Source organism: Mustela nigripes, chromosome 13 (assembly GCF_022355385.1).
Source record: "Mustela nigripes isolate SB6536 chromosome 13, MUSNIG.SB6536, whole genome shotgun sequence".
NCBI lineage: Eukaryota > Metazoa > Chordata > Mammalia > Carnivora > Mustelidae > Mustela > Mustela nigripes.
Window position 1 is genome coordinate 23,132,558 of NC_081569.1, and position 12,108 is coordinate 23,144,665.

A 12,108-nucleotide genomic window follows, 5' to 3' on the forward strand; every position below is an offset into this window, starting at 1 on the left:
TAACAGTTTCAAAAGTAACTAAAGATTTCAACAGAAGAAAAAAGTGATCAAATTAGATTGCCATTCAACACGTTTATTATAAAAGCTGGACTAATAAAAAAAGTCAGTGCATTTTTTTAAGGAAAGGAAACTGTAAACACTACATTTAGATACCAACATACAAAGGAGTAAAATGTATAATGAATCATAATTATTCACAAAGTCAAATATTTATAATAAAAACATATAACTATGAAACTTTCTGCAGCCAACTATTAGTTATCCAAAATACTAAAAGTATTCACTGGTATTCATAGTCCCAAATGATACATAGGTCGGGGTCAGCAAACGATTTCCTGGGACAACACACTAAGGCCTGGGTCAGGCATCTATTTTTGTAGTATTATTAGAACAGAGTCACAACTCATTCATTTACATATATTATCTATGGCTGCTTTGATACTACAAGAGCAGAGTTGAGAAACTCCAACAGAGCTATATGTCCCACAAAGTCTAAAGTATTTATTTATTATCTGGCCCACTGAGAAAAAGTTTGCTAACTTCTGCTCTAAATAATTTAATCTAATAGGCCTAGTGAATTCTGAGACACTTTAAGTCAGATTTACCATTCTAATCATGATTATTTTAGTTCAACAATAAAATTAACCTTCCCTGAAAATATACTGGCAAGATGCACTACCTATCAAAAGTATACCAAGCTGGGGTATTAAAATTTTACTATGGATAACTGTAAACTGATTTCAATTATAAAAAGTTGCCAGTTGTCTTCTATTCTTTTTCAATATACTGTTACTAACTTGCATAGAAATATTCAAAATTCTAAGACATTAAAAAGTCTTATTTTCATTTGGGGGTATGAATGAATTTTGCCTATTCCTACCATGCAGTTAAAAAAATAAATTCCTCTTACCCTATTCAGTTTTATAAACAGCATCAGTCAATATATACTAAGTTAAATCAACATAGTATTGATTGCTAACTCAAATTCTCAGAAAATTTTTTTAGAGATCAAAAACTAAATTTTCCAAATGACATTACAACCTATCTGTAAATTTATCACTGACTTGAGATTTCAAATTGTGAATAACTTTAATAAAAGAATCTTAGAATCAGAGCCACCAGCAAAAAAAAAAAAAAAAAAAAAAAAAAAAAAAAAAGGAAGAAAAGAAAAAGGAAAGGAAACAAACTGTTTTCCACATTTCTTAGCTTTTAAAAATCTTACTTATTAGACTTTCAAAATTACCCTTCACTGCAGTTCACTCAGAGTCCAAGGACAAGAATGCAAAAAAAAAAAAAAAAAAGGAAAAAGAAAGAAAAAGAAAAGAAAGGAAAAAAAAAAGGCAAAACTCCAGCAGCTCAAATATTTTGGTATTTTAGATCCTCTTTGAAGTATCTTTACATTTTCAATTTTGCACAATTATATTAGAACTAAAAATTGGGGCATGCTGGAGGTGGCAGTGACTTGGCACTGACACAAATGCAAAAATTTCACTCCACCCTCTCCCCCAGGGAGCAAGCAAATCACCTTTGTGACACACCTGGTCTCCACCAGCCTTGTGGGTAAGTACCCCAAGATTGCTTCCAAACTTGTTTGTATGTCTCAGACAGAAGAGCTAAAAACTGATGATAACCCCATGTACCAGCTGACTCATTTTTGAAAGTGCGACCCTCCAGCATCAGATGTCATACTGTAAGGAGGCAGAGCAGGCTTGCAAAACAAAAAATAAACCTGCTGGCACTAAGGGAAGAGAGGCAGATTAGAAGCTTTCAAACACGCAGGCGGCAAAACTTTAAAAATTAAGAGGGAAAGAGAAAGAGAGAGGGAAAAAAATGAGGACACAATGACAGGAAAATTAAAATACTACTGCAAAAAGGTAAGACACAAGCAGAAGGAAAACAAATCGGAGTCTTAGAAGCACAATATGTAACTGCTACAAAGTTTTGAGAAATGGGACAGAAGTTAAATACATCATCAAATGGTAACTACACTGTTTTCCGATTTCTGTTCCCTAAACGAGAAAATATGTAAACATTAGATCAAACTGTCACCAAATTATAAAATAGTGGATTATCACTTAATATTAACATATACTCAAGAGAGCTACAAAAACCATTTATTTGTCAAACCAAGTGATTTAAACCAATTCAGTCTAACAGGAGAACAGAAGAGTAAGAATGGGATAAAAGACAGGTCTATCCTGGGTCTCATAAACATGGTTATTAGCCCAAGTTGTTTTCTACTCAAAACGCAAACTGTTTTTAATTAAAAGAAAAGTGAATATAAAAAGAATTAACAGAAACACATTTCTTGCAGTAATAACAGTACATGTCTGAATAAATTTCTAGTCATTCTGCTTATATTTCTATAATACTATAAATAACTTACCAAAATATATCCTAAAGTTAGCATTCATTTCCAAAACTATGAAATCACCTAACATCTAGCATTTGTTTCCAAGCTTTACCCTGGCCACTAAAAAGTCTCATTACTGTCCAGTTTTGGGAAGTAAGGATCTAGTACATGCTCTAACTTTACCAAATTCAGAACATAATCGAAGGGGGGGGGGGGGAACCAGAAAGTTACTGACTTAGGTTAGCCTAAAGTTTGTCAGACTAAGAAACGAGAAAAGAAATTTCAAAACAAATAATAAGTAACATTAGAAAATAAAAAATAAATCTTGGAAGTCTTGATTTAGATCACAGAAAAGTGATCACAAAATGCCTCCAAATCTAAATACTGCATGATGAGCCTGAACAGTCATATGGAGGCTCATTTCCAATAACTGGTGCAGCCTGTCTAGCCTATAAGCCACTCCTTAACCTCCACTGTTAACTCTTTAGGAAAGTAAATTATACCAGTTTTACTAAAGTTTCAAAATTCCTAGAGAAGCATTTTAGTTAAAACTCACACCACCTAAAATGCGCATTGAGAATTTTTTCATAGTGTTTATAATGTTCATAGTAACATGCTTACTAAAAAACTTGAAATCTTTAAGAAATACTTTCCTGTTTACTTATGCACATAGGTTGGGGGCCGGGGAGAGGGGGGAGCATAAATTATTTTAGGAAAGATATTTAATGGAGAAGCACATTAAAACTTAGGTATTCACATCATTCCTGCCAACTATACATTCTCTTCATTTTTTATAGCATGTATTTTACTTTACAGTAACAGCCTTTTAAAGGCTGTAAAATAACATTCAAAATTACCTTTTACAAGCTGTGGCCATTCGGTGACATCAGGGTGATCACAGCTTTGAGTCACTGATTAAAAACAGGTTGTCACACCAGTCTAGCTGCTAACTTGATCTGAGCGTAGGTTTAATAACTCTAATAAATTAAACAAATCTTTAGTTAGAACACTTTAATATATAAATCCAATCCACTGTTCAAAAAATAATCTCCAAAGCTTCAAATTAAGTGTCAATGCAACATTCATCAGAAGAGTAATTATTATAGAAATGTTTTTAAGGACTATTTTCCAGCATTATTTTTTTCCCCTTAAAGGATTTCTTCTCTTGAGAAAATGTGGTGATAATCTCTTGTACTTTTATGGAGTGTTAACAGTTTACAAAGCACTTTGGTCAACAGTATCTTGCTTGAGTCTCCTGACAACTTTGGCTCTACCTAACTAGGGCAGATACTACAGTAAGAATTTAAGAAAACAAACAAAAAACAAATTAAGCAGACTTAGAGTGATTAATTGACTTGCCCAAGACTTTAGAATTAGTGCTGAAGTTAAGATTAAAACTCAGATCTACTGACTTCCTATCAACGGTTAGAATTTCTTGGTCTTACAATACAAGAGTTTCCATATGTTATATACATGTAATTGAGCAAAGAATCATAATGTGGATTGAGATCCCACTATTACGGCAATTGTTTAAATGAGACAGGGTTTTCCAGGTAGCCAAATGCTTAACAGATAATTACACACACACAGAGAGAGAGAGGGAGAGAGTCTAGTCCTACTTATTCTATATTTAAGTAAGGTAATCTAACATTAGCTCAAACCTCTTCGGTATTTCATGAAAATCTGTTCTATTCTTTCTCAGCCACAAATCCACTAGTACTTAATTTCATGAAAGAGATTGGCAAAATATAAAAATATGTCCTCCTCTCTCAATCTAGGATCTTTTGATTCCCTTACCTGGCCTTAGCTGAACTTTGAGTGTCATGGTTCATCAGGCATCCTAATGTTATATATAGTTCTGGCAAAGATACACATCTGAAATATTCCAGTATGGAGAACTCGTTTTGTGCAGCTAGTTTTCCCCCTTAATTATTTCCCTACCAACTGTATATCCAGGCCAAATCTGAAAAGTGAACTAAGGAAAATGAGAAAATTAAGAGGGAGAAACAATACCCTTGACAGTTAACACCTTCAAAGTGACAAGAGACAACTATAGAAGGTAGTTACCAGCATGGACCCAACTCAATATAAAATAGTAAGGTACCTGAGAATACCAAGAGAAGAGCTGAAATATCAGTGCTCAGGCCCAGACCTCTGCAGCAGCCTATACACTGGGGCTTCGAATTCAAATAAGGGTGAAGGCTGACCTTAGTATATATAATTAACTTTAGGTGACTTCAATAAATGGGACTCCTAATCCTTGGAAGAAATAATACAATTTCCCTATCATAGCTACATGTCTCCCAATAAGAGCCTAGGACATTACTGAGGCAACATGAGGAAGAGGAAATGGCATTCCTGAAATGAACAACATTCCCTCTTGGGTTCTCTCTCGTACGACTAAATGTGTATGTAGATTTAGAGGACTCAAGTCTAACTTTCTTATCAGTCATATAAAAATAATAAAGTTAAAATATCTCTTAACTAATCAACTGAAGTAAATTAATTCATTGAAAAGCGACATGTTTTTTTGAAAATTACTGAGTCAAGTTATCTCTACAAGTCTCCTTTTTTATGAGGTCTGGTGTTCAACAGAGCACAAACAAGCTTCAGAGCCAATCTGGATTCAAGTTCCTATTTGGTCACTTACTAGATGGCAACTCTTGGGCAAGTTTCTTAACCATTCTGAGCCTCATTTCATTTACAGGGAGAACTAAGACTGTAATAGTGTCTTTTTCAGAGGGCTGTCCTGAGGATGAACAAACAAACATATAAACCACTCACAACAGTGCCTGGCACATAGAGCTCAACAAATGGAAACTATTATTAATTCACATAGCCAAACCTGCCCCATCCAATCTCCTCATGTGTAAGATTTCACTTCTCACGACACACTAACCTTTTCTGATTTCTTTCAGAATCCCACTTATATCCCTTATGGTCTACCTGGTAGCACAGTGATTTAGTACCTAGCATAATGCTTTAAAAATGGCAAGTGCCCAAATATGCTGAAAATGTTTGCCATTATTCTAACTATGACATTAAGATATACATGCAATTTTGAATTCCAAAAAATAAAAACAGAAACATACCATATTTCGCCAAACTTCTGAAGAGCTGGTGAATTCTAATATCAGGTTCTTACAGATTTTTAACCTAAAATATAAAACACCTCACTCAATTCTTTTCACATAAACAACTGAGTAAACTCAAAAGAAAAATTTCCCCAAAATTCATTAAAAGGAAATTCATTTTGTTAGTATTTACGAATATCCAAAAACACAGGAACAGACAAGTGTCCCTAATGTTGTTGCTGGGATACAAGCAAAGGTGGTTAGACAGGCCCTGTTGCCTCAGTGCTCTCAGCTGACAGAGCCATGTTTCCCATATTCATCCACAGAGCTTAGAGCTTGCCATTTCTTTACTCTTCCCTCCTTCCAAAAGGGCTAAAAATGTATGAAAACTGTTTGACTGTATGCCTCTAATTCTTTCAGATACCTAAAACAATTTAGCTTTTAATTAAATTCTCTATGCTGAGCATCTGCTATGTTAGGTGCATTTTACAGGCACCTGTCCACTACCTCCTGGGATTAGCAGCCTTGGGGCAGGTCCTTAAGTTTCTGAGTCTCAGGTGTCAGGTCCTTGTGAGTTTTAGACAAAATGTTTTCAAAGTATGTAAGACAATGCTTCCCCACACATAACAGGAGCTCAATACATGATAGCAATGACTATTTCTTAAATCAAAACTTAATGCACCAAAAACCAAATTCTGAGCACCCAAATAATCACTGTAAATTCTTAACTCATTTGTTTATGATCACAGCATTTCTCAGTGGACAAGAACTGCAATATTTTAATGCATTTCCTTTTACCATATATGAAAAAACCAGCTCTCAAAGATTAAGAAACCCACCCAGTGCCCTACAGGTTGATGGCAGAAAATGCTCAGTATATATATATATATATATACTTACTTTAACTTGGTTAATTAGGGGGGAAAAAGTGTGTGTGTGTGTGTGTGTGTGTGTGTGTACACACACACTTTTTCCCCCCTAATTAACCAAGTTTTAAGATCTTAGAGGACCAAGTTTCAATCTATCCAATAATAGAATCAGCTGGGAAAATCTGTAAAAAAGTGGATACTTGATCTCTACTTTCAAAGACTGTGATTCAATGCATAAACTGGGGGTACACGAATCTGCATTTTTAACATACACTGCAGGCAATACACAGATCTCAATTTGAGAAACCCTGCCTTAGAAGAATAGGAACACATAATCATAGGGAAATATACCAAATTTAAAATGATACCGGATAAGTAAGACAAGCTGTAAGAACCAGAAATCTTGGGTAGTCTCTTTGAAAATTTACCATGAGCACCCTAATACCAGACCTAGTGCCATTATTTTATTTGTATCTGAGTCCCTCTCCAATAGAGGGCTCAGTCTAACAATAATCAAAGAATAAGAAATAAAATCTAATAAGAAATGCCTTCATTGGTCTACATTCATCTGCCCTCTAACATTTTCATTATTCTTAAAATGATCCATTTTCCAACTCTCACTCGCCATATATATATATATATACATATATATATATGTATATATATGTGTATACACACACACACACTTCTCTGTATTATTATTACTACATCTGGTAAGTGCTTCATCTCCTCTCCAATAGCTTATTTCCTTCACCTCCTTCTAAACCTAGGTCAAAAGTTAATTTCACAGTCTATCTTCTCTATCACTTTTTTGTTGTGTTCCCTCAGTAGTTCCCTTCTCCTTTGCGCTGTGGTTATGTCTTAAATTTATAGGTAAAGCTAACCTGTTGAAACTCTTAAGTTTTCCACATTTATAAATTTCACAAATGACCAAAGGCTATTCTCATCTATTCTGGAGTTAGGCTAAATGTTTAATACTGCTTTCATATAGTATTCCCCACATAAACCCCTCAACTCCATTAACCCTTCTGAGTACCAGGTCCTTATTTTCTTTCCCTTAACTGCTAAAAGACCTGAAAAGGATTAGCTCAACCTCTGATATACAAAACCTTCCATCTACTGACATTTTTCTTATAGAAGTTAATCACTCCTCAGAGTATTCTAAACCCTGTGGCCCCTAATCCTACTTTATTTCTGTAGCTTTTCACACCACTAATAGTTCCTCACCTCCTCTCACTTCCGTAATACACTCTTTTACCTGTGACAGCAACTAGGTCTGTTGGTTCATCTTCCTAGCTCTAAGTCTTGGTCACTCAAGTTTCTTGCACTAAGTCCCTTTTCATCTGTGCAATTCCATCCACTTCTGTAGCACCTCTACACTTAGGATCCCTAACTCTGTATCTTTAAGCCTTTATCTCTTAAGTTATAAGCCTACTACTCTCAATTACCACATACACCTGATGCATCATTACCATCTAAAATCAAACTCAGTTATCTTCCAAAAGTCATACCACCTTAAATGTGCCTCATCTTGCTGTTCTTCTGGTTAGAGGCTGAAAAAAATTGGTTGTCACCATTCTTTATTTTCTCCCTCTCATTTTTGTTTAGCCTAACCACTATGCAGGTTGCTACCTGTTAACCTTCAAATTCTTATTCACTCATTCAAAAAATGTCTAGTAGCTGAAACGAATACAATTTCCTACATCAATTATATCACAATTAAAAAAATTATAATAGATTGAGTGCCAGTGAAGTGGATAAAAACACAGTTAAGACATCAAACATAGTCTCTTGTCCTCATATAATAAGCAAAATGGGCACAAATAAAAGCCACAGTAAATTACGCAATTGCAATGCATAATTTAGTGTTGTGAGGGAGAAATGGTAAGAATATGGTAAGTGTATATAGAGTTCTGACTTAATCCAGGAAAACAGGAAAGGCATTCTTCATGAAGTGACATATAAACTAAGCTCTGAGGCATGATCAAGATTTATCACACATATTAAGAAAAACCTGTGAGGTAATAATGGCTCTATCAGTCCATTTGCCCAAATTGGAAAATTCTGAGTCATGTTCTAAACAGAAGGCCCCTCTTTCTCAGTAAAACAAATTGCTCTCCCAGTGCTACCAATTCTATCTCAGAAATCCCCCATATTCCAACACTACCCCCAATTCTTCCTTTGTTGCCTTTTGGTTGCTCTCAGAATAAAACCCGATTTCCCAAACATTTCAGATCAAACTATACACAATTTGGCCAAAACTTGCCAGTCCAGACTCTGCATCATTCATTTTTATACTTTTAATGCTTGAAGATGCTCACAGAGAGGAGAGTTTTCTCTTAGGTGACTTGCTTTATTTATATTTAGGTCATTTAACTAGTAAATAAAGGTTATGATTCAAACACAAGTTGTATGATTCTAAAGACCATGCTCATTCCATTGTACCATGCTTTTAATTTATAATCAAATTCTGTAAATTTTACCTTTGAAATATCTCCTGCTTCTTTTTATTTTCCTCCATGCATACCAAAAAAGTACAGACCCTCATTACTTCATCTGGTTTCCCATTTGCTTTTATCCCTTACTTCGTCTACTAGAATTATCTTCCTGACTTTGTTCATATCACTGTCAAGCTCAAAATAGTCTATGCTTCCTCAATGCCTACAGGATAAATTCCAAACTCCACATATCATATGAGGTCCTTGTCACTGATCTCTACCCACTCATATTTACTGCCCAATACATAACATTATTACAACGTACTTGATGATCTGGTCCCATCCCTGAATTACTGGTTATTACATGCTGGCCTCTGGAATTTCTGACTTCAGTTGTTTTGTTTCTTAGGTCACTTCACTCAGAAATACTTCCCTATCCCTTGCTAACTAAATTCCATCCCCCAACAATCTACCATACCCTATTAAAAACTCCATTCATTCTAAAGGCTGTATCTCACAGAGTTCTCAAAGCTCTTCTGTAAATAATCACAGTCTTTTGGATCTTATTATATGTTACTAATACAATACACATAAATTTCAATCCTATCATTTGTTATTTTCTACCTTGTATTATAGCTATCTGTATACATTTATCAGTGCTTCTAGTTATAACCTGGTTCATGGTATGGCTCATCTTACCCATATTTTTACTCTCCTAGTAATGGAGAGACTGTTCTCTTGACACCACAACTTCCCTCTACAAAATCAATAACAAAAAAGAATCAGGATCCTGACAAAAGATTGTGGGCTAGTTCCAAATGGAATTCATGTATAAACAAACAAGAGTATGATTTTCCCCCCAATTAACACAAATTTAATCCAATGCCAATTTAATCAAAAGTCTGAAGACCAAGCATACCACAATAACCAAGAAAGTTTCACTTTCTAATGGAGGAATAATGTCTCTTTTCCCCAAGAAACTTGTTCTGCCAGGGATTAAACCATGAAATATTAAATAATTAAAACCAGTACAACTCTCAAAAACCTGAGAGTATTTACTAAAACTAAATGCATGCATACTCTAAAACTGAAAACTTCCACTTCTAAGTATACATCAAACAGAAATGAGTACATATTTAGTGGAATGTTTAGAACAGCAATATTCTAAGTAGTCCCAAATCAAAACTAAGTATCTGCCCATCAACAGCAAAACGAATAAACTGTAGTGTAATCCTAAAACAGAATACTATTCAGCAACTATCATAAACTCAATGACTACAACCAACAATGTGGACGAATGTCATAAATATGTTAAGTGAGAGAAGCCAGACACAATTTAAAATGATGGATTCTAGTTACATAAAGCATAAAAACAGGAAAATCTAATCTATGCTATTCGAAGTCAGGATAGAGGTTCCTCTGGGAGACAGAGGTAATAACAAAGAGTATAAGGGGCTTCAGAGTTGCTGCTGCTGTTATTTCTTGATCTGACTGCTGGATAAACATGTGCTCAGTGTGTGAAAGTTTGACAAGCTCTGTGTACGTTTTATATGCATTCTCATGTATACTTCAAACAAAGGTTTATTTTTAAAGGTAAGTTATGAGTATTAGATAAACAGGTTAAGTGGAACAGAAGGTAAGCCCAGAGAAAGATTGAGAAGTGTGTTAACAGTTACTTTTTGTCAAAAAAAAAAAAAAAAAAGGACAACATATGAAACAGCTGTTTTCAGATCTGGTAACAGGAAATGCAGGACTGTGATCCATTAGTGAATGAAGAGAAATAAAGTGGGCCCCCCAGTTTAGATTTCTGTCTGGAGGCACTTTCTAATCTGTAGCCAATGAAGGGAAAATCTAATCCGAGAACAACAGTATCACTAAAATGAAAACCAAGAACTCAAGAGTTCCAGAGGCTGAATGGTAGAATCTCTAGAACAGAATGAGAGGAGGGCAGCTATGCAGAGAAAAGGCTCCAGAAATCTGCCACTTGGCAGTCCTTTGATTCTGCTCCTAAGCTGTAAGGTAAAAGATTCCTTGAAGCTAGAAAAAGAGGAACAGTGAGTTCAATTCCCAGTGCTCATACAGGACAATGCCTAAAATCCCCCTAACCAGAATGAAGACTGACACTGGGGATATTTTGTGGAGAAGGGCCATGACTTTATAGTAGCTACTTAAATAAAGACACCCTAATATAGCTTTTTGAGGGATCAAAGTGACCAGCAAGTTACTTAGTTGGTTGCCAAAACAAAGTTTAATACTCTAAAAAAAAACAACAAAATCTAGTCACTCAATAACAGGCCATTATGTGCAGCATCCAATAAGAAATTACTAAATATGCAGCAAGGAAATATGACGCAGAACCAAGAGAAAAACCAATCAATGGACCCTGAAATCAATGAACTGATGGTACCAGCACATGAGGGCTTTCAAATACTATTAAAAATATCCTCAAAAATTCAAAGACTATGTAAGAAACGGAAAATACAAATATAAATCAAATGGGAGTTTCAGAAATACAATGTATAATGACACTACAGGAAGAAAAAAAAGGAACAATGAAACAGAAAACAAAGCAATCTCAAGCACAGAGAGACAAAAAGACCAGAAAAAATACGTTAATGACCTATGGACAAGATCAAATGATTTAACACACCCGTAACTGGACCGTGTAAGAGGAAGGTAAATGATTTAAAAAATACGTAGAAGAAATAATGGTTGACACTTATTCCAAATTTGATGAAACCATAAAACCTAAGTAGGATAATCACAAAGGAAACCAGTGATAAACAGAAAATCTCAAAAGGGGGCAGAGAGAAAAGACTTTAAGTACAGCAGAAGGAAGAGAAGTATGACCACAGACTTCTCATCAGAAACAAAGGCTAAAATGGGGCACCTGGATGCCTCAGTTAGTTAAGCATCAGACTCTTGGTTGACTCAAGTCACGATCTTGGGGTCAAGCGATCAAGCCCTGCACTGGGTTCTGTGCTTGGCGCAGAAGTCTGCTTGAGATTCATTCCCAGAACCTCCCTCTTCCTCGTCTTCTGTTCCTTCCCCTGCTTACGCTCATGCACACACTCTCTAAAATAAGTAAGATCTTTTAAAAATATATAAATAGAATCTTAAAAAAAAAAAAAGAAATGGCTGAAAGAAAAACAGATCTAGAATTGTATATCAAGTGAAAATACCCTCCAAAATATGAAGAGAAACACCTATACATCTACCAGAATGGCTACATCAAAATAACTAAGAGCCCTAAATGTTAGATAAGGACGTTAGGCAACTGGAAATCTCATCTATTGTTGGCAGGAGTGTAAAAACAAACCAAACCAATCTGGAGAAAAGATCTGGTCTACCCTATAACCCAAAAATCACATTCC

At 35.1% G+C, this 12,108-nt stretch overlaps 1 protein-coding gene across 7 annotated transcripts in view; it reads right to left on the reverse strand.

Annotated features, from left to right (window-relative positions):
- Positions 1–12,108, reverse strand: part of UBE3A (ubiquitin protein ligase E3A) — a 91,418-nt gene that overhangs the window by 61,491 nt on the left and 17,819 nt on the right. For 3 of the 7 annotated variants that reach the window (XM_059371725.1, XM_059371724.1, XM_059371726.1), the window contains 3 exons: positions 5,446–5,509; positions 3,211–3,330; positions 1,526–1,738 (listed from right to left, as the gene is read on the reverse strand). The exons of 1 other annotated variant lie outside the window; for it this stretch is intronic. In XM_059371725.1, the coding sequence (XP_059227708.1) occupies positions 1,526–1,677 (152 nt within the window). In that variant the 5' untranslated portion in view covers positions 1,678–1,738; positions 3,211–3,330; positions 5,446–5,509. Of the gene's footprint in view, positions 1–1,525; positions 1,739–3,210; positions 3,331–5,445; positions 5,510–12,108 lie in introns of those variants that run through there. 3 more of the 7 variants (XM_059371727.1, XM_059371728.1, XM_059371730.1) reach the window with 3 other exon arrangements.